The sequence below is a fragment of the Pinus tabuliformis genome, chromosome J (genome assembly GCF_031772625.1).
Source record: "Pinus tabuliformis cultivar Carrire ecotype Pingquan chromosome J, CPIR1, whole genome shotgun sequence".
NCBI lineage: Eukaryota > Viridiplantae > Streptophyta > Pinopsida > Pinales > Pinaceae > Pinus > Pinus tabuliformis.
Genome location: NC_142295.1, coordinates 349,379,360 through 349,406,282, shown reverse-complemented (window position 1 = coordinate 349,406,282; position 26,923 = coordinate 349,379,360). Strand labels below are relative to the sequence as shown.

Here is a 26,923-nt window from a genome sequence, read left to right as displayed (position 1 = left end):
AATCATTAATTAGACATAAATATAATTATCTTATCTTATTTTATTACAATCCATTTCTTTTATTATTAATTTGTTCATCTCACACAATAAAGACCCATAAAATTCACGCACAGTTCACCTGATCGAGACGGTTGACTTTCCCGCTCCCCATCCATGTTCGAATATGCGCTGCTCGGCAATATATTAGACCATTACACGTGTACATATTATATGGCTCCCAACTTCCCGAAAATAGCTGCTGGCTCAGTGCCGTCAGCTCCTGGAGGGCAAGCTCCTGCGCATATTGTCAGTGAAGCCCCAGGACCCACTGTCCAGGTGGTCCAAGCCTCACTCGATGAGGCTTTGAAGTTTTCTGAAAGTGCGCTAATTTGTCGGTTCAATGGTTTTTGGCGACGACTAACAGTGCTCCACAATTGGATCTCGGAGGTATGGAAGCTTGTAATTTCTGATGAAATTAATATCTACCCCTGTGCTAGGGGTTTCTTTATAATAGATTTTGAAAATCCTGAAAGCAGACAATGTATTATGGATTCTGGCCCTTGGTTTTGGGAAAAATCAAGCTTATTCATGAAGCCATGGAACCCATCATTCGATCCCTCAACAACAGTGATAACCTCAGCACCAGTTTGGGTGAGATTGCCAAGCCTACCCTTGCATCTATGGAATCTCTCATCGCTAAAAGCCATTGGAAATGCAATTGGGAAATTTTACTGCAGGTGTCCAGAAACAGAGGAATATGCCAGAACCACCTATGCATGCATTTGTGTGGAAATGGACTTCAGTGCCAGATTCCCAGCGGAAATAAACCTAACAAGTAAAGATTATGTGTGGAACCAGAAACTCGATTATGAAAGTGTCCTCTTCCGATGTCGATCCTGCTTTGAGACATGCCATCTAGCCAAAAATTGCCCAAAAGCCTCCCAGAAAAATCCTGGTAAAAAAAGCCACCACAGATCTACTTGGTGGGAAGGAGCACAAAAAGAACACTACACTGTCATCAAAGAAGAATACTCTAGAGAAAACTTTGAATCACAAGAAATTGGGCAAGACAGAAACAACTCTCAAGACAAGCATGGAGAAAGCCCTGCCCAACAACAAAAAAGTGCACTCGACAACCCCTCAAGTGTCAACAGTTATGAGGATTCGAATATCGTGCAAAATAAATCTTCATTTAACAACAAAGCAGATCTCCTAGACCAAACCTCTTCTCCGACTATCTTCGAAAGGACGAACACAATTGATCGCGAAGCTAAGACACCATTGTCTCAAGAACCAGAAGAGATGAAGGAGATGCAATATAAAGGAAGTTGGAAGACCGTAGAGAAAAAAAAGAGAGCTACAACACCAATCTCGCCAGGAAAGACGAGGAGCCAGACAATTAAAAATTAAAAATATTATAAGTCCGATAGACCAATTTGGTCTCAGTGGACGGTAACCACTATCATCATCATCGTCATATAATGAAAAATTGTGAATTCTAAGCTATATAGCATCTAAATGAGGGACTCGCACCCCTTATTTTAAAAAAAACCAAGAGAATTATATAATTTATATATAACAACGCAATCTTTCAATTTGTTAACAAATACATTGTTTCATACACAAAATCACACGTTACCACTCGTAGGTGTGGACCTAAAATCCCATTCGTCCATTTCACTTGCCTCGACGAACCATAGGTTTCCAGCGCTGTTGACATATCTCTTTTTGGCACGTGTAATTTTCGATGACGGGGCATATCCTTATTGGTTTCTCAATTCGCATGACGAGTCAAGCATCCTCCGCGCTCCTCTGCCAGCAGTCCAGGTCCCGGGGACCGATAAATCCTCGTCTTCCTAGTTTGTTCTCGCCTGTTCGATACGCAGATCGGCCGTTCTGCATTATATATAGCAAAATCCGTCATCTTCTGCCAGAAAGACCCAGATCCAAACTGTACCGAAACAATATTCATGAAATTGGGTTTAGGGTTTCCGGATCAGGCATTGAAGGCGCAAGCTTTGTTTTCGTGAAGTCCTTCAATTCCTTTTTTCATGGCTTTATTAAACCACGGACTTGCATTCTGCTGAAGAGATTGTTCAAACGGTCCCGATCGATCCAGAATTTGTAAATTAGGTTTTCGTATGAAGTTCTGGAATCCTCATCTTTCATTCTAAAAAGCATTCTTTTTTGTTATGTTTTGGCATCGTAATTGTTTGCTCTGCGTTAGCGGTTTAAATCGGTTCTGGATCGGTCAAAATCTCGAGTTTATCAAGATTCATGTCCTGAGCTTACTCAATCTCTGAAGATGGGGTCTAGCACGAGAATTCTTTTGGTGATATTTACATTGTTTATCGCCATATGCCCTGCATTGTGCTTCGGTGTGCAGCATAGATCTGGGGTCTGAATGGATGAAAGTTGCAGTGGTGCATCTAAAGCCCGGGCAGAGCCCAATTTCCATAGCAATAAATGAAATGTCGAAGCGGAAAAGCCCTGCCCTCGTGGCATTCAATGGAGGAGACCGCCTGGTCGCCGAAGAAGCCGCCGGGATCTCTGCCCGCTACCCTGATAAGGTCATCGTGCAGGTCAGAGACATGGTTGGTAAATCTTACAACCAGGTTAAAGCTCTTATAGATTCACTATATCTTCCATATGACATAGTTGAAGATTCTAGAGGTGCTGCTGGCATTAGGGTAGATAATGACGGTAAATCAGTTTATACTGTAGAGGAGTTGGTTTCCATGATTTTGAGTTATGGTAGGCATTTGGCGGAGTACCATACCAAAGTCCCTATCAAGGATGCTGTGATTAGCGTGCCACCTTTCTTCGGCCAAGCTGAGAGGAGTGGTATCATTCAAGCAGCTCAGCTTGCTGGCCTCAATGTATTATCTTTGATCAACGAGCATTCTGGTGCAGCTATTCAGTATGGGATTGATAAGGATTTCACAAATGCATCCTGACATGTTGTGTTTTATGACATGGGATCTAACAACACTTATGCCACTCTTGTTTATTTCTCTGCATATACCACAAAGGAGTATGGGAAGAGTATTTCGGCTAACCAATTCCAGGTACACCGCAATTTTGACCACTGATGTTTTAGCAGTAATACAGGCAAATCCATACCGATTTATGAATATTAGGCGTGCATTTCAATTTGAGTTGCGTGTAGCTGGATCTTGGGATTGTCTGATTCTTCCATATTTACTATCAATTTTGATGTCGTGGGGATTATTTCCAAATTTGTATTTAATATACTATAACACGGCAAAAGGCTTCAGTGTGTTGTTTGTTTAGCTAAATGATTTCAGGGTGGCAGAGAGTAAATAGGTTATGGTATTATCTGTTAGGTATGTAAGTTGCAATTGCAACTGAATTTAGCTGTAGGCTCCCTAGATTTCCACTTTGAAACTGCCTATGAAATATACAATTTCATGTTTCATTGTAATGCTTTCATATTTGTATTGTTTTTTTACTAGTTGCCTCTGTTTTCATTTCATATCTGTTTTAGATGCCGATGGCTGATTATTTGTTAGCCTGATGTAGGTCAAAGATGTAAGATGGAAGGCAAATCTTGGCGGGCAAACTATGGAAATGCGTCTTGTTGAGCATTTTGCAGATGAATTTAATAGGCAAGTTGGGAATGGTATAGATGTGCGGAAATCTCCTAAAGCAATGGCGAAGTTGAAGAAACAAATTAAGCGCACCAAAGAAATCCTTAGTGCTAATAATGAGGCCCCTCTATCAGTTGAATCAATTTATGAGGATTGTGATTTCAGGTTGGTTCTTGTTATAAGCTCTTGCATTTGTTATGTCTCACTTATATGCTTAGCTTTTGGATAAAATTGGTTCAAAGGAGTATGATTAATTAATATGAACCTCCCATTGGCTTAACCTGTTTCTATTTCTCAATCTTCTCATAAATCTGAAGATGTGTGTCACTCCACAATCTGACATAAGTTTTCAGTAGACACCACAATTGATATAAGTTTTAGTACATGCATGTTTTGTATTGAATCTATCGTAACATTCAAGAGGAGTTGCACTACACCATTAGGAATAATTTTTCTTTTTTATATGGTATACACGTTGTATGCATAGAAAGTATATGAACATTTTGTTGCATATCCATAACTATCTTAATATTAGCATAGCTTGGTTTTAACCTTGGTTTATTAAGCATTGAAAGATAAGGTGCGTGAAATGTGGAAAGGGATATCAGTTTCTGAAATGGGTACACTGTGCAAATGTGAACCACACCACCCCACTCCCCACTCCCAAATGAAAACTGTTGCAGGTTCTAGAGATAGTAAAGAATTTATATATGAATAAATGCTACGAATTCTTGAAATTAATCATCCAAGATGTTTGTTTATGAGGATGAGAACCTTTCAAGTGAAATGAACTGGGGAAAATGGATAGAGAAAGTCTTGGCCTACTTTTAAGTCGCTTTAGCTTTCTGTAATATCATATAAGTTGTTTAAGCAATTGCAGGTTGCTTTGACAGTGTCTTCATGTAACTAGGGGAGTACGTCATGAGATGTGGATGGCTTGTGGTCCCTTAGCCTTTTTGTTGTATTTTGGCCGATTGGTGTTTGGAGAGCTTAGTGGGTGTATGCTTACTTTGGGATCAATGCCAGGGAGGCACATTTCTTGAGATGGTAGTTGGCGCACACAGTGGTGTGAAATCTTCAACAAGGGTGCACTTGTTGAGGAGGATTGGCTCATGAGACATGTGTAGTGTCCACCCCAGAGGAGGGCATTATGCATTTAGAGGTTGGGCATGGAACCTTCGGATCATTTGAGCGACCTTGTACATATGTTGAGGAGGAATGATTGAGTTGAAGAACAATCTTGCTTAGAAGAGCATTTGACATGTGGACACCTAGACTTAGAGCGTGCACCACCTTGGGGTTTTCTAGCCTTGTACAAACCTTATTGTGTGTTCATGTGGTATTCATTTTTTAGTGTAGTTCTTCACTTGGGGCTTTGTTGTTGACTTGTTTAGGGTTTACTCTTAGACTTGACCCATGAATTATTGTTGGCCTTTTTCACCTAATTAGATATCAAGAGAGGAGAGTGTCTTTGTTATGACTTGTATTGTGTTATTGAGATGTGATAGTCACCTTGGGGCTTGTAGCCTTGTACAAACCTTATTGTGTGTTCATGTGGTATTCATTTTTTAGTGTAGTTCTTCACTTGCGGCTTTGTTGTTGACTTGTTTAGGGTTTACTCTTAGACTTGACCCATGAATTATTGTTGGCCTTCTTCACCTAATTAGATATGAAGAGAGGAGAGTGTCTTTGTATGACTTGTATTGTGTCATTGAGATGTGATAGTTGGTGTGATGCAAGCTATTGGATGATCTTGGAAGAACAATTATTTACTCTTGTAACAATGATAGTGCTTGTGAGAGGCATAGTGATGCCAGGTCTTGCCTAACCTGCAATACGATTAATACGATTAATGGCTGCAGTGCCCAAACAACATTAACTCATTTACACTTTCAAATTACATTTCCCATTCACAGAATCTCCAACAAATTTCTAACATATATTTTTTATTTTTCTTCTGAATTGCAAAAACTGAGTACATACATTCATAGATAATCATACATGTACTTCATCTTCTATCATTACTAAAATTTGGATGAGTTGGATTTTCCAAAAAGGAATCCAAGCTCCCTGTTTTTTCCACAAAGTCTTGAACTTTCTTCATATTTTTCCTCCTACAAATCTAGTCTATTTTACTAAACTTAATAAAAAAAACTACATCCATCTATATCCACAAAATTGGATAAGATTTCTTATTTATTTATTTTTTTCTAACATCATTCCCATCCAAATTTTCTGTTCTTTAAACTAAAACAAAACTAATTTACTAATAGAATAAAGGAATCTAATTGCTTCCACTTTTCATTTGTTTCTTTCCATTTTCAAGAGTAAGATGCTCCTGCATCCCATAGGCTAGGGTTTGTTGGCTTGTGTCATGGTAGTTTGTTGTTGAGCTCTTGGAGGCTAGTATAGCTTGGTGGGATGCCTTGCTAGGCTTTGTCATTGCTGGTTAGGATTTGTGGTAAATGTGGATGCCCTACTTAGGGTTTGGGAAACTTTAAAGAAGTCTATACTTGGGACAAAGCAGAACTTGATGTACCGCCTTTGGCAAAGCTGAGAGATGTGTACTTTATCTTCATCTTTTGATAATGAGTTGTACCATGGCTGTCTTAAACTTTTTAATTGCAGATCTGATTTTCAGGTTTGTTTTTCATTTGTTTTGAGGAAGTTTCATGGCTGTTTTGATATGCTGATTGTTGGGATAGGAAGGCTGAAATGCTGAGTGATTTGGCATGCCTTGTATGAAAATTTAGATTTAAAATGTGCTGTTATATTTCTGTTGTCAATGAACGTAATTTTCAGGTTTGAATATTTGATTAGATCCATGCCCTAAGGATTGATGCATTGATCTAGTTGAGGTGTTTATCTACTTGAACTTGCTTAAAGCAGTGGTGGGTAGATTTGAGATCCTTGCAAGCGTATTTCTGGATATTATTTCAATTCAGCCCCAATGCTGAAAGTTCTATGTGATAACTCTATGTCCTCATTGAAGCGAGGTGGAAATTTCAGATTGGGCAGATTTCTGGAATTTTTACATGGTTTTACAGCTTGTAATGTTGAAATTGCTCTTTGTTGAAAGAGGGCGTTGGATATTTCTGCATGCTTGAAACCTTAGCTTCACGAATTGAAGTCAATTTGTGCTCAGGATAAGCACTTGTACCTCGGAAGGATTTGTTGGGTTGATGGCCTATTTTATCCAGGCATTGGAGTTATGATTTCACCTGGGATATTAGCTTCATAACTGAAGTTGATCTGTGTTTGGGATAAACACTTGCACCCGGAAAGGATTTGTTGGGTGATGCCCCATTTGCCCCAAGGATTGCAGTTGTTATTTCACCTGGGATAGGTGATTGATCTACCTGATTTTTTTTGTTTGAGGTGTGCTTTATGATTTGTATGGATGACTACTCTCAGTCTTGACAGAGTGTCATAGGTTAGAAGGTGCTTTCAATGTTATTTTAGAATTGTATACTGTAGATGTTGCCGCAGGAGGTTGAGTTTTGGGAGTTTGATGAGAGCAAGGTTATTGATCCTACCATTCTTGCTCAGTCAGTTAATTACGAGAAGAAAGAGGCCAAGACAAGGCAAATCTTCTTGATTTGGTGAAGGATTATATGATCTCTCACATTGCAAAGAATAAGACAGCTGAGGATATGTAGGATGATTTGATAGAGTTGTACTAGAGTGTCAATATTTCTTGCAATACACAGTTGGGAAATAAGCTCTTTGCCATCCACCTAAATGATGTGGATTCCATGGCTAGTACTCGATGAAGATCACAAAGTTAAGAGATCAGTCGGCTGCCATAAGGGCTAGGGTTGAAGATAAGGAGTTGGTGCCCATTGTTTTGAATGGGATTTCTCCATCTTGAAAACCCTTTGTCCATGGAATTTGTGCTTGTGATAATTTGCCTTCATTTGGAAATCTGTGGGATGATTTTGGAATCTGTGTAGGGGCCTATGTCTCAGCACCACTCATGTATCCATTGATGATGTAGATTTTGAGTTAGGAAGTCATTTCTATATCTAGGCTGTGCTCTCTTTTTCTTCATTAGTAATTTTTCTGCGCTAGTTTTCTGTCTAACCTTTTTCAATAGCTAGTTAGTTTAATTTATGCTTTTGAAGTAGCTTTGGACGCCTGTTGGTGCATATTGTTGAATGTACTTTTGTTTCAATGACATTGACCTGTTTTCATCATTTATTGGACATTAATGTACTTGAATTATCTTGTCTTGTTGTTTTTCTATAAGAAAGAAATTGTAACAGATCGGCAACCTGCCAACCTATCATAGTTCCACAATGCTATTCCCAAGCACAGGTCTCAGATGTCTCATTCCTGAAACCCCTAGATGACTCCCTGTCACAGGTAGCAGCCCTACCATCCATGCATGGGTTTGCATAATGTTTCATCAAATAAGTTCTGATACCATGTCAAAAATCAGATGATGGTGAACAGATTCGGTACTCAGGAGTACTTAAGTTACAAACATGTAGTGCTGATAAATAAAACAACAAACACTCTAATTGGACTAGTCAATACATAATCTGTAGTTTTATCCAATTTGAAACAGCTCCAGACACTGCTGTATGAACTGCTCTACTGAAGGAAAAAGTGCTGTAGCCGGAACAATGTCTAAGAAATTCAGGTAAACTAACACCAATATGCACACTGAAATGTATGCTAATGAGTGCCAGTACACATGGGTCTGAGAAAAATTCAACGAATTTTTACTTATTTATTATGTTAAACAATTTTTGTTTCCCTTGATTTGATTTGCAAGTTCATTTTTCTTGTAATGATAAAGCCTGTTATCATTTATGTCTCTAATCTTAGTCTTAGCTTTAACTTTTTTGGTGAATGAGTTGATTCAGAAACAATTTTCATCAATTTCACCTTGAAATGTACATGGGATCCACCAAGTCAAAACCAAACCTTTGCTCAGTCTAGTCCATTCAATGAAACTGAAGGAGGCATTTGATTTAGTTTGGACTCTGGAGTGATGAAAAGTGGAGAAACAGAAATGAACAATGCAATAAAGTTCCCATGTACATTTCTTGTGACATTTTGCTTCCTGGACCATCTGTCTTTTGTGTCTCCTTACTATCCATTGTTTATAATTCTTAATCTTCTGCAGCTCTGCATCTTTTGTGACTTGCCAAATCGTTAGGTTTAGTCAAATAGCTTGTGATGGGTATATGGTTAGATCCTTTGTAATTCTCTGAAAACAAACCCTAGATATTGGTGATGGAACAAGCATGCTAACCCTTTAGGCCTTCAGCCAAATAGCTATACGGCTTGAAGGGGTTGGAGATTTACTGTATACAGTAGAAATCTTGCTTCTTGTTGGGCAATTTGCAATGCATCGATTGTATATGTTGGTTCAAGTTTTCCAGACTTTTTCAGTTCCAAGATTATGCTTGCTGATATTTTCCAATATTTTCCCTGATGTTTGAATGTTTCTGAGAAGTTATATTTTTCCGAAACAATATTTGTAACATTGTAAGTATTTTCCTAGGTTGGAGGCTTTTGGGGGATCTTTAGTATGTTGCTTTGTGTAGGGTGTGGCATTTTCAAATGCAGAAAGCTTCATCTCCAAAATGTTAAATATCCAGATTTTTTTCAGTTGTTGGAAGGATTCTTGGTATGATGGTCTATCATATTCATTAAAAGTACTTTCCCAATAGTGGCAATCATAAGTCTAGCATTCATATCTTTCCATGTTTACGCATTGTCAAAACTTGCAATTGGTGAAAACAACATCTATGTTCTAGATTAATTTGTGAGGTATATATTCAATAACTAGTGCAAGTCTTGCACGATTGCATTCCAGCATCCATGTTGCAAATGCATTTAGACTCTTAATGAAGTTAGCATATTGTTTCAACTCATTGGGTCTAACATATTGAAGATTAGATGCTTTTTATTTTTATATTTTTTGACTTCTCATACCTATAGGCTTGTAGCCACTGCTTCTACATGTAGGATCATTATATCTCCTATGGATAGCACAACACATCATTTTCTGAAATGTCCTCAATAGATTACCATGACCAAGAAATCCTTGGACTCAATAGATACATTACAATTCAGATTCGGTGCAATTTTGACTTACAACTCATATTTGGTGCAATTAAATCCTTAGTCACATGGTTTAAGTTCGTGTGTAGGTTTTTCTACATTTAGGTTCAACACGAATTCTAATTTTTCGATGAGGGTCACGATTAGGTTTGCCTATATACATTTTGTGTGTGTGTGTGTATCCACATCCTGTGGAAACCCTCTGAGCACTTCCTCTTATTTTGAGTATGGCACCGAGGTAAATCAGCTAGTTGTAGTTTTTGGTAGTGCTACGACGACATCGAGTGAGGCCTAATAATATTCATATAGGAAGCCAACTTGGGGATTTGACCTTGTGACCTGCTTCTTGTAATTCACAACACTCAGTCGCTTGAGCTAACCCATTAGGCGACACTTGCAACAATTGATTATTGACTTCTCCACATTCCAAACAAAGATCTTAGACATCAAAAATATGTAGATTAGATGAGACCACAATAGGCCTTCCTTAAATAGAAGACATAAATCCAATAGTAGAAACATAATTCTCGAGTTGAAGTGGTCCACAAAAGTGTGCAGCCCCCCCTGTACCCACTTACCATAGTTGAAGTGTGATGCAAGCAAAATTACATGAGGAATGTCTTCGTGGAGCCTGAGAGCTTAAGCTTAGAGTATGTGGGATCCCCCTTCTAGTAGCTCCTTTTGACCCCCTATAGATAGGCACCTCTTTCCTTCATGACACTATGGATTTGAAGGACATCACTCTTGACTGGGCATATGGATGGGCCTTGATTCCACTTTCTTCCTTTGTTTTCGGTCACTAGGGGATTGACTTAGAGCCCTTTGAGCCAAGAGAAGACCAACCTCGCTCCCATCCTCGTAGAAGATCTCCCTCGATGTTGACCTCATTAAATCTCAAAAGGCGGAACTCAAGTTATCTAAGGACCATGTCATAGTTGCATGAAAGGAAGGGACATGGGTAGTAATATGAGATCTCAAAGCCATCATTTGCGATTCGACTCCTCTAGGATTCTCTCTCCATTGGAACAAATGATTGTCTCTTATAGCTAGGGGACAAGAGACAAGATCCTCTAGGATACTCTCTCCCTTGGACCAAATGACAATATCTTTTAGTTAGCAGATAGGTTAGGGGGAGTTGGCCCACCATATCCATTGGTTGTTGGAATTGTAATGATGCACTTTGGTCTTCATCGGGTATGTTTTGTAATGCGATTGGGTCTCATGACCTCCTTTTCCTCACAGAGACATATCCGATTCCCATGTGCACACCACCCAAGATCCATGGGTATCATTAGGTGTGGTCTTGTCGACAGGAGGCAAGATTTGATAGCGCCAGAGGATCTAGGGGTGTTGCTTGTCTTGTATGGGATTCTATTTGGAAAAGGGTCACTTTGTTGTCATTGGATGAGTATGCTTGGTTTTTGTGGGTCTGGTTTCATCGGCACGACTCCCTTATTCGTGACAACTACATTCTAGTTAGTTAATTTCCCCTAGCCTCATCACACTTTACATTTCACATGGATTCCAAGGGTGGCCCCTTTCCTTGACCTTTATAAAGATATCTCCCACCACACTCTTGGAGATGTTATTCTCCTAGATGACTTCATTGCTCATACCATTAACCTCTAGGTTGCCCTACATAACAAAGTAGAAGATGCCCTTTGTTTCCAAGATTTGGAACTAGAATCTGTGGGTTTGCATAGGAATTTGCAAGATAGTGATGGGCTTGTCACAAGCAATGAGAGACATATCTTATAGATAGGTGAATCCCATGGCTTATTGATCCTGAATTGATTTCTTGGCTTTTGAGGACTTTACTTGTTACTCCTGTAGTGGGGGGGGGTGGGAGATGGGGGTAGCATTGTTGACTACGTCTTAGGCTTTAGCCAACCAAGATCTTCTCCCACTCGTGCAACACCTCTCAGTCTCTTGGTTTTAAGTTTTTTGTTATTCATCTAAGTAGTTGTAAAGTTTCATGGGAATTTAACATGGTATCATAGCAGAGATCAGTATAAAGACCAACACCAGATTGACTAGCTAGTGAACAACGTAGATTAAGCGGGAGGCTTGTGCTAGTTTGAAGAGCAATATCTTTGGATAGCAGTATGGCGTTCCAAGGACTAAGGTTAGATCATAGTTTAGAGGGAGCCTCAAACTTATGCTCATGGAAGGAGTGGATTTCAATAGTGTTGGAAGATAATGGAGTGCCGAGTATGTGAAGTAGGAAATAGCTCCACCTCAAGATGCCCAACAGTTGATCCAACATAACGAGAATGACACCAAGGTGACGAGGATCATTCTTGAGGGGATCAGAGATCATATTATCCCTCATCTCCATGTGAAGAAGACAACATATGAGATGTTTAAAGCGATCTTAGATCTGTATCAGGGTTCTAGTGATGCCAGGAAGCTTGCTCTCAAGGAGAAGTTAAGGAGCATTTAGATGAGAAAAGGAGAGCCATCATCACGTATCTTTCAAAGTTCACTTAAGTTTGAGATGAGCCTAGGTTGTGTGGGCGTGACTGTAGTAGACAGTGACCTTGTGAGTCTTGCACTTCTGGAACTTCACAAGTCTTGGGAGAATTTTTAGGGTGTAGTAAGTGGCAGAGAGAATATTCCCAGTTGGGAAAGACTATGGAGTGACTGTGTTCAAGAAGAGATTTAGAGAGAGACAAGAGCTGGGAGATCAACTTCGTAGGAGGACGATGAGAACTTTGCCCAGGCAGACAAAGGTAGCAAAGCCAAGGTCAAGAGGGGCCAAGGAGACGCTGAGTCCAATCAGAAGGGTGAGAAGAAGAAGAAGGATCTAAGCAAGGTCAAGTGCTTCCATTGCCATGAATTTTGACACTACACCACTAAGTGTCCTAATCAGGATTCAAAAGGAGTCATAAGATTCATGTAGCTGCATCAGCTTGAGGTAGATGTGTTTTCTGCTCATTTTGAGAAAAATTCTCATTGATAGCTTGCATGGCAAGCTTGACAGACAATAGTGTATGGTATATTGATTTAGGAGCATCCTTCCACATGACCGTGAACAAGGAGTATTTCAGCCGCCTGAAGGAGAAAGACATGTAGTTTTAGATTGAGCTAGGATATGATGGCATGTACTCAACTAGGGGAGTTAGTACTGTCAGTTTTGAGAGGTAGTCAGGTAGCTCTCTCCATCTCAGAGATGTCCTCTATGTTCCAAGCTTGAAGCAAAACCTTGTTTTAGTAGCTAACCTTAAGCACAAGGGTTATGCTGTCATCTTCAACAGAGGTAAGGCTTACCTCTATTTCTTAGCTTCTGGATGTAAGATGCAAATAGGTTTAAGGAACAAGAATTTGTACCTGCTATAGGTTGAGTCAGGCACAACCTTTAGCAACAAGGTAGGAAGTGCACAAAGTAGAGACATGACGGTGGAGGAGAGTAGAGCTCTGGGGGAGTCCTTAGGGCGAGAGTAGGATAGAGCTTCCAAGAAGGAATCTCAACCAGTATGATAGTTTGAGTCTTGGCTAGTTGGCAAGTGGGTTGACCAGTAGGATGATGAGGATAAGAGACTAGGGCAAGTGGAGGCAGCCACTTAGTCAGTGACTCCCAGTACAAGGAGAGTTCGAGCCAGGTGGGCAGACTAGTTTAGGGGGATCAGGAGAGAGTTGGATCTCCCAATACCATATTCAGGCAGAGTAAGTAGCCACAAAGATACACGAAGTACATGGCACTTACTATTGAGGTGATAAACTCAGATCATAAGAGTATGGTTGGAAGGACAAGTCTTCAGATCAGATTCCACAACAGGGAAGTCTTCTAGTTCAGAGGGGGTATCAACGACAACGTATCACGTGGTGGTGTTGAAGGCATATCTAGGTGGATGAGGTCTTCACTCGCTGAGAGGGAGTGTTGAAAATGTAGCAAGCAAGGCCTTTTGGCTTGTGCCTGAGCTAGTGAAGACCTCGAATTGCCCTCATGAGTTAGACTTTAGTTAGGATGAGTTATTTCCCGTTTATTGGAATAATCATCAAGTTAGCATGCGTAAAGTTGGAGCTTCAATTAAAGAGGAGTCTTCATTAGTTTGACTATAGAACGAGGTGGCAGTTAGTAGTTCAGTTAGAGCGAGTTAGTCTCCAATGTTGATTGGAGAGAGAACGAGTTAAGAGCTCCAATGTTGATTGGAGAAAGGACGAGAAGAACTCTAAGTTAACTTGTCAATCAAGAACTCGAGTTCTAAATTTGAACTGGGTCTCCTTGCATGTTTGAATTGGGCCTATAAAGAGGAGGACAAAGGCACAAAAAATCATAAGTTTTGTGCACAAAGGTTTGTGAGACAAGACAACTCACGAGTTTGTGAGAGGATCCTTGATTTGTGGAGAGTGCAAGAATTGTGTCCTAAGAAATAGGAGGAACTAGTGTGCAAGGGTTTAGGAGGTGATTGTGCACAGTGAAAAGGAGTTGGGTCTTAAAGAATATGAAGTAGAAAGTGCGCTAAGAAATAGGGCACAAGTGTGCTAGAAAATAGGACTTGAAGTGTGCAAGAAAGTAGTAGAATTGAGCAAGGAAGTAGAGTTTGTAGAGCAACTCAAGAAGGCAACAGAGGATTGATTGCGAGCTAGAGGGCTGAGATCAACTAGTGATCAAGGCAAGTCAAGATTAACTATATCAACTGAGATTTGTGAGAGAAGCAAAACACTTTCTCAGAGAGACAAATTGCTTTGTAATAGATTCAATTGCTCCAAGACAATCAATAAAATTCCACATCAAGGAAGCAGGTTTTCCCTATTGGGTTTCCTGAGAAAACAAGTGTGTCAATTTGTGTTTTTATTCCGCTACTTATGAATTGTTAAGAAACTCTGTATCTTGGTGAAAGTAAACTAGTTTTTAGTTTTCAATTATTCATCTTAGTAGTTGCAGAGTTTCATGGAAATTTAACTGTTGTCTTCCACACCTTGTGTTGATTTTGTTCCTCCCTTTTGCCAATGACTTGATCTTGTTGGCTTCCACCCCTTGTGCTTGCAGAGATAGATTGATGCACTATCTAGCTTTGTGACCTTTGCAGTTGATGGTCAACTTGAGTAAGACCGAGGTTTTGGGTATTAAAGAGATCTCTTATACACTTACATTTCTATTAACGAGGTGTTGAGATTGAGATCAATGTTTTAAAACTCCGACTCTGACTCGACCAAGGGTCGACTCCAACTCCGACTCCGACTCCGTATCGACTTGGTCTGCTCGATTTCAATGACTCAGTTGTTGTAAAAAATACATTAAATATTTATTTTTTTATTAAAAACATAATTTTAAAGATTTTCATTCATGTTTCCAAATGCACAAATTAGAATGTAGATAGAAGACAACATATGATCAAAGTAGGCTCATGAATATATCCATTATATCAAAATGGCACCTAGTGCACTGTCCAATACATACATGATGATGATGTAGAGATCAAAACAAAACCACATAACCAAGGAGGCTAGAAATGGCATTATCCAAAATAGATTATAAGTCATCAAGGAACTAATACAAGGGTCCAAGAGTGTTCCTCACTCCAAGAAATTCCCAAAGTGCATGTGTACATCTTCAAAAAGGGCATCCTCCACCATGATGTCATCTAGGAGAGACCCTATGTCACCCTTTTCAAGCATGTGAGTGACATGGCACCCCTAAGGGCAAGCATTGGCATCAAAGAGGGATGTGCTAGCCCTCCTAAGTCATCTCAATGATAACCATCCTCATCTGTGCTTTGGAAGAAGGCACCATCCACCAAAACAGGGCCAAGGCCAGCTAGGGGGCATCTTCAGTCCATTTGGGCATATCATCAAATAGTCCAACGTCCAAGCTTTTAAGTTTAGTGTTTTAACATTTGGAGGCTCATTAAGGGGTGTAGCATCACATGGAATCAACTCAAGGCTCGATGCTCATCTTTGGAGGGCCAAGGTTGGGGCCACAAAGTTAGGTTTGCTTTAAGAAAGGGGCAAATAACCTATTGGAAGGTTTTGAAGAAGAATTAAGCTATCCCTTAAGGAATCTCTACTACATATGTGATACTACCTAAACAAACCTCTCAATATCAAGCGAGATAAACTTATTGAGGGACAAAAAACCATTAAAGTATCATAGTGAAAACTTTGGAGTCCCCCAAAAGAAAAAAGAAAAAATCGATGTTTTTTAGTTCACTGGCTGCTGTCATCCAACCCGACCGAGTAGGTTTGAACTCGGCTGAGTCGACCGGGTTATTACCGAGCCGGTTGAGTTGTTAGACAACTCGGCCGGCTCGGTAATAACCCGATCGGTCGAACCGGTTCACTGGCCGAGTTGACCTGGTGAGGCCTTGACTCGGACCAACTTGGCAGAGTCTGTTCCGAGTCGGCCGAATCTTAAAACACTGATTAAGCTCACCACAACTTACACCTACATAGGGCCATAGTTTATGGGGTTTCTTTTTGATTTGTGTCAGGGTCCCTCAGCTTAGTAAAAGATATGTTCCCCGACCCTCATTAATAGACAATGTTTCCAAAGTCAATTTGAAGACATATTGTCCAAACTTCACCTCATGGAGGCGATTATTAGACCCACAGCTCTTTATGGTTTTGAAGTTTGGGAGTTGAGCTTAGATAGATTGGGCCAACTTGGAGAGAGTACAAACTTTGCTTCTCATATGCATCATATGCTATAAGCGGATAGTTCCACAACCCTTTATTTAGGCAGAGTTTGGTATCCACTCATTCCGCCTCAAGGTCATTTTTGTTTGGTTTCATTCTTTCATAGATATAAATCTTTAGAAGACTCTTCCTCTGGGAGAGAGAGGTATCCCTATCTTGCTTTTTTCTCCTTAGAGCCTTCCCCCCTCTTTGCTGTACTTGAGTTTGGTTCTCAAAGGCACAACTTCTTTAGTAGTTGTGTGTCTCTCCAGAACTCCTTCTCCCATTCAGATCCTTCCTTGACGTGTTGAACCTTATCTTGTCGACTCGACAAGTATTTCATTGGACCATTAGAGAGGATATTTACATATTGTATATTCAGGTCACTTGTACTTCACCTTCGACGAGCTTGAGCTTGAAGTTGTCCTACCTAGAGCACTTTTTGGAGTTGTAGAATGGCATCATAGTCCGCCCCCTTACACATGCAAACATTGGATGCATTCTCTCAGGATATTATTGGGACAATTTGAGTTGGTTCTCATAGACTTTGGATATAGACAAACCTCCATATACCAAGGCCTGATTGTGAAATGTGGCACCTATAGGAGCCAAAGACAATGACACTTGATTTTTAGGTGCTCCATATACTATGAGATCATAGGACATTATCCTTGGACCTTGCCTATATTGGGATTCCAGAGGCTCCCTCTCTACCTTCTTTAGGTACTAGGACCTACGATGCTTAGCCCTCCTCATTAGGGATATTTTCAGCCATAGATCTTAGTTCTTGCACACCATGCCTCGCCTTAGGATGACCAGGATGATTTATACTTTCATATGTATCTATCAGATTAGAACCACAAGTGATGGGTAGAAGTTCATGGTGTGCTAGGCAATAGAAGGGTGAGATCTCGTGTCTCTTTTTCAACCTCCCCCTTTGGGGATCAATATATACCATCAAGGCCAATTTGACCGTGTTGAACCATATATTAGTTCACAAGCCCATAGAGTACCAAAGGGACAAGTTCCTACAGTGTGCCTTTGACCCGCTTGACTAACTCCTAGTTACATAGGAGTGACCATAGATGTATTCAGAGTTCTTTCTTTCAACCTCAGATGCTAGGACGCCACTACATCCCCCCAGGATCATACGGTTGGACCCACCATTGTTTCCAAGAGGCTTCGACAGTGAACCAGTGCCCAATTCACCTCCCTTGCCATCAACCATCAAACTCAAGAGCCCTTGACATCTTTAGCTCCATCGTCAGATCTTCCTACCATAGTGCCCAATTCACCTCCCTTGCCATCAACCATCAAACTCAAGAGCCCTTGACATCTTTAGCTCCATTGTCAGATCTTCCTACCCCACTCATTCTTTCTTGGCAGGCTATTGATTATTTTGTATTGTGCCATGGTCTTTTATATGCATGTTGTGACAACACTACAATTTCTTTCTTTCAATCTTTATGTTATTTTCAGCATGATCTAGGAGCTGCACTTGCATTGCCACATTGGATTCATTCTTATTGTACACTTCTTCAGTGCCATTCACCTACTTTTGTGGTCATTTGTTGGACATTAATAAATTTAGCTTATCTTAACCCCCCCCCTCTCCCTATATATATATGAACTTTAAAATGAGATATAACATAAAATAGTAAGAAATGAACATCCATGAACATAAAAATGTTATAATGGACATAGAACCTGCAAAGATAGATTACGAGCTTAAGTTGTGACATGAGGTAACGAGCTTGGGCCGTGGAGTTAGTCAATGGCCATGGAGTTTGATGAACCTCACAATTTTTTTAGGTTTGTCAAATTTTGAATCACAAGGTTGAAGTTCGGCAAACCATGTGGCATGGATTATCATTAAATCTAGGGAAGTGAATGCATGATGGATTTCTTATGGCAACATGTTTGTGTATGTATCAGCTATATCAGTTCTCTGAACCTCTTTACTAAGGTTACCACTTGGCATCAATTAATGGATATTTTGCTTGGCTCTTTGAAACCACCCTCATGTGGCTTAGTTAATCTTATATATGTTGTTAAGGTTGTAATTCCTTTTCAATATACAGAGATATAATTGCACCAAGAGAAACATGGTTCTCGTACTGCCTGTGATGGAACATTTGGTGCAATGCTAATAAAATAAATGGAAATTTTTTTGAACTCCGATGTCTGTTGTCAAAAAAACAATAAAGGGAAAGAGCTATTCTCTTGTTAAATACCGTCACTTATAAAAATAACTAAAAAATGAAAAATAACATATATCAACTTTACCCTGGGTCTTCTAAGCAGCAAGCTATCACTGCTTAATAGATCTGGGGTTAAGATGGATGTATGATTTTAAATTGTATTATTGATCTCATTAGTCAACAGTCCAACTAATTTTGCATATGAGATTGTCTACTTTATGTCTAGTCATTTTATTTATATGTTTACTTTGTTTATGTGTCAGTAATGCCATGAAGACTTTATAATTTAGTTAGCAATTCGAGAAGGTCAATTGCAGATAATAACAGAAATACCTGTGATTTTACATCTCTGTTTTGAACTATTGCTTTGTTTTCTAATGAAAATATTATGTGTGTTTGTAACATCCCTTGCAACCATATGTTTTAGGAGTACCATAACGCGGCAGAAATTTGAAGAGCTTTGTGGGGATCTGTTTGAGGAGGCGCTTTTGCCTGTAAAGGAAATTCTTAAGCATTCTGGCTTGAAGGTGGAAGACCTTTATGCTGTAGAGTTGATAGGTGGAGCGACTCGCATGCCGAAATTGCAGGTTAAGTGCTATAGCCATCAATATTTACAGCATTTATATAAAGTTTTTGAGAATTTCAATCACTTTGTGGATGCCCTTTGAAGATAGTTATTAAAAATTGCATTTGTTTATGAGCAAATGAAGTGGTGCTTGAAATTGCGATTGGTGACTTGTCAATCTGGATAAAATAATTTTTCAACTTCTGAATGAATTTCTTTTCTGGTTGTCATGCCAAAGATGCAATATTTTTGAAGAGCTAATGTTGAGAAAAGAAATAAATCTTTAGCAATAGAAAATTAAATAACTAAAAGTTCTTAATTGGCATTTTATAGAAATAATGTGTTTTTGAACAAGTTTAGAAAGTGCATTTTGCTGTAGCAGTGTCCTTAATATGCAAAATAACTGATAGTAATATCAATTCTCTTCCAGGCATTGCTCCAAGAATTTCTTGGCAGAAAAGACTTAGATAAGCATCTTGATGCTGATGAAGCTGTAGTGCTCGGATCAGCACTTCATGCTGCAAATTTGAGTGATGGAATCAAGCTAACCCGCAAGCTAGGAATGATTGATGGTGCAACATATGGTATCATACTCGAATTGAATAGTCCTGATCTAGATAATGAAGAAAGTAATCAACAAGTACTTATCCCACGGATGAAGAAGCTTCCGAGCAAGGTAGGCATGCTATTTGTTTTAGCTTGTGGTTTTATGGAAAAATGAATTGTATAGTACCCAGTCCAAGTTTAGCTTTGGTGCTGGATATTCCTTTTATTGATTCAGTGCTAACATGGATATGCTGACGAAGTTCACAATGTCAGGCATTCAAGTCTGTAAAGTATAGCAAGGACTTTGAAGTTTCACTTCAATATGATCCTTCTGATATACTACCACCAGGGATTTCCTCTGGCAAAATTGCAACTTACCATGTTTCAGGCTTAACTGATACCTACACAAAGTAAGATAAAGGTCCCTGATATGATGCTTTGTTTAGTAGAGTTTCTGCATTAACATTATCCTTGTGTTTCTACGAAAGAACTGACATTTTCTTTCATATTTTCCACAATATGCCTTATTTTTTTGTACAACTGGCACAAATCAAGATTATTACTAATACTTTGTAAAATCTTCTCAGGTATGCAACACGAAACCTCTCTGCACCGATAAAGACAAACTTACACTTTTCCCTGAGCAGAAGTGGTGTGGTATCATTTGATCGTGCTGAGACTGTAATAGAAATTTCAGAATGGGTTGATGTTCCAGTGAAGAATTTAACAGCTGAAAATTCAACCTCAACTTTGTCAAATGCATCATCTGAATCAAGTACAAGTCCAACCAGCTCTAGTGAAAAGGAAGAAGGCAACTTAAGTGGCGAGGGATTTGAGAATAATGCTACAACTCCTGAAAATGTAACTCAAGATTCAAAGCCCATAACTGAAAAGAAGTTGAGAAAAAGAACTTTTAGAGTTCCTCTCAAGGTTGGTGATTGGGCAATCCAGTTTTTACGTTAGTTTCTTCCCTTTGAATATAACTTAGCAAGTTGTTCTGACATTATTGATCCAAGCCCAGATATTTGCTGTGATGGCTGTTTTAAATGTGTATTGAACATTTAACAGCTCTTGATTAGTTTGAGTTTCTGAATGCAGGTAATGGATGTTACTGATGGTCCTGGAAGAGCCCTCTCTAAAGAATCACTTGCAGAAGCTGGAGTTAGGCTTTCTGATCTGAATCAGAAAGATGCAGAGAGGAAAAGGACAGCTGAACTTAAAAATAGCCTCGAGGAATACATCTATTCTACTAAAGAAAAGGTTTTTATCAGGGGATGTGTGATTATCTTTGAATTTCTTTTTTTAATAAATGTTCTTTACCAGTTTTCAAATACTACACAGTAAATTAACACATTTGGTTGATTATTAGTTCTGGTAGATATTTCCTGTTGATAAGAATTCCGTGCTCTGTAGTTTGATCCAGGGTTGCGGGGGAGCGCCCTCTCCCCCCTCGAATCCATTCCCGAAGTGCGTTCCCTAAAAAAATATTCGCTCCCTAACTTTTTCACAATTTTTTTTGCAAAAACATTCCAAACTCATTTTTTTTCAAAGAAACAAGGTTTTTTGAGTGGGGCAGCCTAATTATCAAGCCTATGGCCCTAGTTTTGATATGCAATTTATGGTAATGATTGTTCATGTATTTTTGGTTCAGAGATGGATTGCACTCGATGCTATTTTGGTTATGTGCACCCTTACATGCTGCATAAATGAAAACTTGTAACTTGTGGACCTGTGGTTGATGAAGATTTTAACTACTAGATGATCCATGTTTTTTATAACTAATTCATCATTCTACATACTTTTGTTGACATATATGCATCAAAATATATATTATATAAAATTCGCTCCCAATTCGCTCCTGACCTGGGAGCTTTTAAAAATGTCGTTCCTGCTTGCCGCTTCTTGCTTCCACTCCCACTCCCAAGCAAACTTGGTTTGATCAGGTGTAACTGATGATTAATAGCTCTAATTTTATTATAGATTTTAACATCAGCCTTTTCAAATGCCAAATTTGGGTTTTTCTAGCTCTTGAGTGCTTTATGCCATGTATCTTTGCCTCATGGATGCTCACATTCATGTTTTAAGAGTGTGTGCTATCATCTTTATAATTCAATTCTGATGGATCAGATTTATAAGATTCATTATTCCCTTTCAACCAAGCCTTTACAACTGACATAATGGATGGTACAAGGAAACATTTTGTGTGCGTGTATGTCTGTGTTACCAGACTTATGAGTATCTTAGTTGGATTCTACTCGCAAGCCAAATGAGTCAAAATGACTTGGGTCATACATTGACTGAGTTTGATTCTGGCTGTGGATGAGATTGACCCATGTCTGTATTTGTGACACAAACTCGGTCCACCTGAGTATGATTTTTCAACCAGCCTATAAAATTTAAATGCTGTGCCTTAAATTTTTGTACTTGTCTAGTTTTTTCCTGATAAGTCAAACTCTCAACTCTTATGTCTTGATATTTTCCCAAGCCGAGTCCGGTAACATTGGTTTAGATAGATAGAGGGAGAGACAGGATTTTCTTCTTGCATGAACTCCTAGGATTGCATTATTTTGTTGTTTTCTTATATGAATGTTCTTCAGGGTTTCTTAAATCTTAAACATTTTTCTTTGAACTAGCCAGGTGTCTTGAGCTTTTAATTTTGATATTATAGTGTATTTCCTTGTCACAGTTGGACTCATCTGAGGACATTGAGAAAGTCTCAACTCAAGAACAGCGTAGCTCCTTCAAAGACAAACTTGACGAGGCAAGTTCTGTTATATGAGGTTCTTGGTCTATAGCTGTACATTGAATAGAACAAGTTTATATGATCTTTGTTAGGGCTTCAGGATATGGCAGAACAAGTTTATGTTTTCTGTGTTGGGTCTTTAGGATATGGCACAGCAAGTTTATGCCTTCTTTGTTGGAGCTTTAATATATGGTAGATTTACTTAGCTATTCCATTCTGCAGGCTCAAGAATGGTTGTACATGGATGGAGAGGATGCTTCTGCAGATGAATTTGAAAAACACCTTGATTCACTGAAAACAACTGGAGAGGAAATATTTTTCAGGTCAGTTCCTAAGCTCATTAGCATTCAAGTTCATAATAGATGTTCTTGTTAATTTGCATTGTAATTAATTTGAAATAAAAAAATACAACTGACATGACAGCTTTCCACAGATTGAAGGAACTGAGTGCTCGACCTGTAGCGGGTAAATATGTTCGGGAATATCTTGATGGATTGCATAAGGTAGGATCGTAGATACTCTTTCTGCTTTAGTTTTGTGTATGAAGTGCTATACACAGATGTGAATTAGCTGAAAAGTTGTTATCTTCATGTCTATATGCAGTGTTCTCCTGCCTTCAATGTCTATTATAGTCACATTGAATCTCATTTTATGGAACTTCAGAACAATTTCCTTCAATATATTTCGTGAAAGCATTTCTTTAAAGAGATGATTGTAAATTATTTCTTGGTAAAAGCATTTTTTGATGGAGAATATTTTTTGAATATATTTTCCAAATGCTCTGATTACTTTGTTTAAACATTACAAATTTCTAGCTTCTTGTTGCTAATATTTGATCTTTTCAAAAGTATTTCTTTGATATTGCATGGCCTGTATACTGATGATCCTCAAAGAATATACATGGATGGTATATAGCTATCCACAATAATGTTTACCAAAATTTTAAAAACATTATTACATTTTGAAAATTACATTTTGAAAATAACTTTTTCAAAAAATATATCAAACTACTTCTCGTATGTGCACACTGAACATGTGCAGAAGTTCCTATCCGAGCTATAATTCTCAACATACTCCCTCTTAAGTTTGTCTCTGAATGCCACAAACTTCCCTTTTGCCAAGGGCTCGGTCAGAATATCAACAACCTACTAATTTGTGAATACATACTGGAGCTTCAGTGCTCTTTTTTGAATTGTGTCTCGAATGAAGTAATACCTGATATCTATGTGCTTGGACATGTCACGAAACTATGTTTTTTCAGAGAGTTTGATACAACTTTGATTAACATAGTAGATCATTGTTGGATCTATCTCTTGATCAAAAAAGTCCTCAGGTAACTTACAAATCCAAATGCCCAAATAACTTGCTGTACTAGCTGCGATGTACTTTGCCTCTACTGAGTTAAGTGTCACGGAAGTTTGCATCCTGAAGAATTGGGATATTATTGCTAATTCAAAATTAAAACAAGACCTTGAGATGCTATTCTTGCCTGCTGCATTGCTTGCTCAATCTGAGTTTGTATACCCTTGTAACTTTACCTCACCATCTCCAAGATACCTCAGGCCATACTCCACTTTGCTCCTTAAATACCTGAGCACATATTTTGCTGCTACCCAATGCTGCTGTGTTGTCTCCACCATGAACTGACTCAAGGTGTTCACTGCAAAACATATATGTGGTCTGGTATTGACAAAATACATCAAAGAACCTATTAGATGCCTATACAATGTGGGATCAATGTTGTCAGCTCCTTTAGATTGGTGATCATGTGTGTGGCCGTAGGTTTACAATCCCCATCTGAAATCCCTTTTGGATCTCAACTTTATACTTACCTTGCCTAAGGAATATCTCCCTTGGTTTCTGCCAAACCTCTAAACCCAAGAAGTATTGTATCATGCCAATGTTGTTCATCTCGAACGCAGTTGCCATATTTGCTTTGCACTCTGCAATGAGCTTCTTGGCATCTATAAGAAACAAGTCATCTGCATACATCACCAAAATAAGTAGACGAGTCCCAACAAATATAAAGCATAAAGTTTGATCTGCTTCACTTTTGGGGATGTGCATACTATCAAGTATGCACCTATCCTAGAATAACATGCTCTTGGTGCTTGCTTGAGTCCATGTAAGGCCTTCTTATGCTTGCAAACACGGGACTCCTTCCCATGTACCTCAAAGCCTTGAGGTTGTTCTATATACACTTCTTTCTCATTGATCCCATTAAGGAAGGTTGTCTTCACGTCCCTAAAGGTGTTGTTTTAGTTTCAGATCCCATGATTGTGACACTAGACATAATAACTCTAATGGAAGTGTACTTGGCGATTGGAGCAAAAGTCTCATCATAGATCACTCCCTCTTTTTGGAACAACCTCTTGCCACAAACCTGGCCTTGACTTCTCAATGTTGCCATTTGCGGCGTGCATGATCTCGTAACTCAACTGATTTTCCCTTTGGTCTTGGCACTATGCCCCAAAACAATATTCTTCATGATGGAGGTGTACTCTTCCATGATGGCATCCCCATAAAACCTGTTGGTCTGATGCCTCCAGAAAACTAGGGTGCTCGGAATCGATGTTTTTGCCCATCAATGCCATGTGGCTGGGAAACTTCTTTGAAGGCCTGTTTTATGTGAATGTGCTCTTAGGATCCTCAACGTACTCTTGAGCATCCCTCGACGTCTGTGTGAACCATCAAGGTCTCCTGACAGAATCTTCTTGCTGGCCTTTGACTCCGTCCCAGTCTCCTGCTGGATACAATCGTCCCAGTCTTTCAAAATTGGGAAGTTTCTTGTGAGTGCAAGCACATTGGACAAATGGTTCTCATGAAACTGGGAATCCCATAAATGCCATGCTCACCAACTTGGCATCTTCCTCAACTGCTGCAAGTTTATCACGAATTTGTGTGATCTTCATTACGTTAGGATAATGATATCTATGTCAGATTTGGTAGAGGCTTACAAGTGCATAGAACATCTCCATAGGAGTGTTCTTCTCGGATATGTGAGGGATCAAGTGATCTTTCTTGGCATTCATGATCGTCCGCTTGGCTTTTACCTCCTCCCTGTTGTGGGTTTCCAACTGCTGTGGTTTTGTTGGATCATTCTCCTCCAACAAGAGAGTAACCTTGACCTTCCAAGGTAGAAAATAGAGGCACCATCCAATTTGTGCTAAGACATGAGGTTAGCTGATGCCATCTTTAATTTGGACACAAATTGCTATTCTTTGATCTTTTCATTAGAGTAGCTTTGATACCATGTGAAATTTTGAAACCCTAGGTGACTGCTGTCCTATACTTTTATATTTTCTTTTTTTGAAGGGACGGTTAGGAATTTTCTATTAAAAATAAATGTTAATTTTTGGGCCAGAGCCTTTACATACTTCATCCAAATCCATGATAATTTTACCTTCAGAAGTCCAAAACAAATGGAGCCTATTCTTGTGGCATTTTTTTCTGCCATACTAAAAATATGCCTATTATATTCTCTATAGAAGACTCCATGAAACTGACAAAATTTACAGTGCATTAGACAAAATTAAACAGAATTCAGCTAACTGAAGATGGGACTGTTGTTCCATATTTTTTCCAAACATTTTTGTTAGTCAAACTCAAAACATGCTCTGCTTGGGCCCGGGACCTGCTTCATTTATTTCCGTGTGGAGCATTCCCTGGTTTCGACCTCAGCTATTGCCAAGTGGACTCCTGTCTCATAATATTCTTCCAATTCAACCATTTTGCAATTCATTACTGCAAGTTCAGTTCGAATTTCATGTTGGGAGCGGTCCATTTTCATTTGATTAACTCCAGCTTGATATTGATAACAGCCTGTAAATATTTCTGAGCTTTCTCATCTGCCTCATTCTGCTGATTGAAAGCGCTCGAAAGGCCTGCCATGGCTTCAAGAATCCTGTCCAAGAAAGAATCCACATCCACCTGTACAAAATCATGGGAAGAAGAACCAATCCCCATGGGAAGACTGCACCTTGAGAAAACTTGACTCGTTCCACTCAACGCGCAGAAGGTAGCTCTAATTGCCAAATTATCTCTGGTACTACACCCTCCCTTACTCATTTTCCTTGATATGATTGAGAAGTGCTTGCTTATCAATATATAAGCCTTTGGAAGCATGGAGCCGGGCTTGTCATGTCCTCCTTGACCGAGGTGCATTCTCGCTGTGATTAATTGTATAATTGATTCGCCCAGACCCGAATTGCATCGAAATGCTTGCAGGAAGTGCAAGTGGATACAGAGATGGAGGAATTAATGACCATGCAAGGCGTATTGAATGAAGTTGCGGAGGTGATAGTCTCAGTCCTTTAAAGGCACAAATTCTGATGTTGTTTAAGTGATTTTTTGGACACATATACAATTGATACACAAGGATGATATGCCATCTGCGTATGCAATTGGAGCAGGAGCACAGAGGGGGTGCCATGCGGGACGGAGGATTAAATGCCAGTCGCTGAACCTTGAAAACCTCTGACAGACGGCGGCCAAAATTCTTTATTCTCCACAAACGCTCCCGGATTCTAGTTGCCTCATATATTCTTATGTTGAAAAGGCCAATGGGGCTCTCAAATTTTTT

At 39.2% G+C, this 26,923-nt stretch overlaps 2 protein-coding genes across 2 annotated transcripts in view; both read left to right on the top strand.

Moving 5' to 3' along the window:
* The first annotated feature begins 2,387 nt into the window (after positions 1 to 2,387).
* On the top strand, positions 2,388 to 2,936 carry LOC149227210 (heat shock 70 kDa protein 17-like). The gene has a single exon (XM_089377712.1). The coding sequence runs from the start codon at positions 2,388 to 2,390 to the stop codon at positions 2,934 to 2,936; it is 549 nt and encodes a 182-aa protein (XP_089233838.1).
* A 6-nt stretch (positions 2,937 to 2,942) lies between these two features.
* LOC149227209 (heat shock 70 kDa protein 17-like) overlaps positions 2,943 to 26,923 on the top strand; it is a 36,808-nt gene continuing 12,827 nt past the window's right edge. The window contains exons 1-10 of the mRNA XM_089377711.1: positions 2,943 to 3,047; positions 3,523 to 3,755; positions 18,915 to 19,074; positions 19,483 to 19,728; positions 19,872 to 20,008; positions 20,186 to 20,528; positions 20,697 to 20,858; positions 22,285 to 22,359; positions 22,564 to 22,664; positions 22,775 to 22,844. Of these exons, the coding sequence (XP_089233837.1) occupies positions 2,955 to 3,047; positions 3,523 to 3,755; positions 18,915 to 19,074; positions 19,483 to 19,728; positions 19,872 to 20,008; positions 20,186 to 20,528; positions 20,697 to 20,858; positions 22,285 to 22,359; positions 22,564 to 22,664; positions 22,775 to 22,844 (1,620 nt within the window). The 5' untranslated portion in view covers positions 2,943 to 2,954. The remainder of the gene's footprint in view (positions 3,048 to 3,522; positions 3,756 to 18,914; positions 19,075 to 19,482; positions 19,729 to 19,871; positions 20,009 to 20,185; positions 20,529 to 20,696; positions 20,859 to 22,284; positions 22,360 to 22,563; positions 22,665 to 22,774; positions 22,845 to 26,923) is intronic.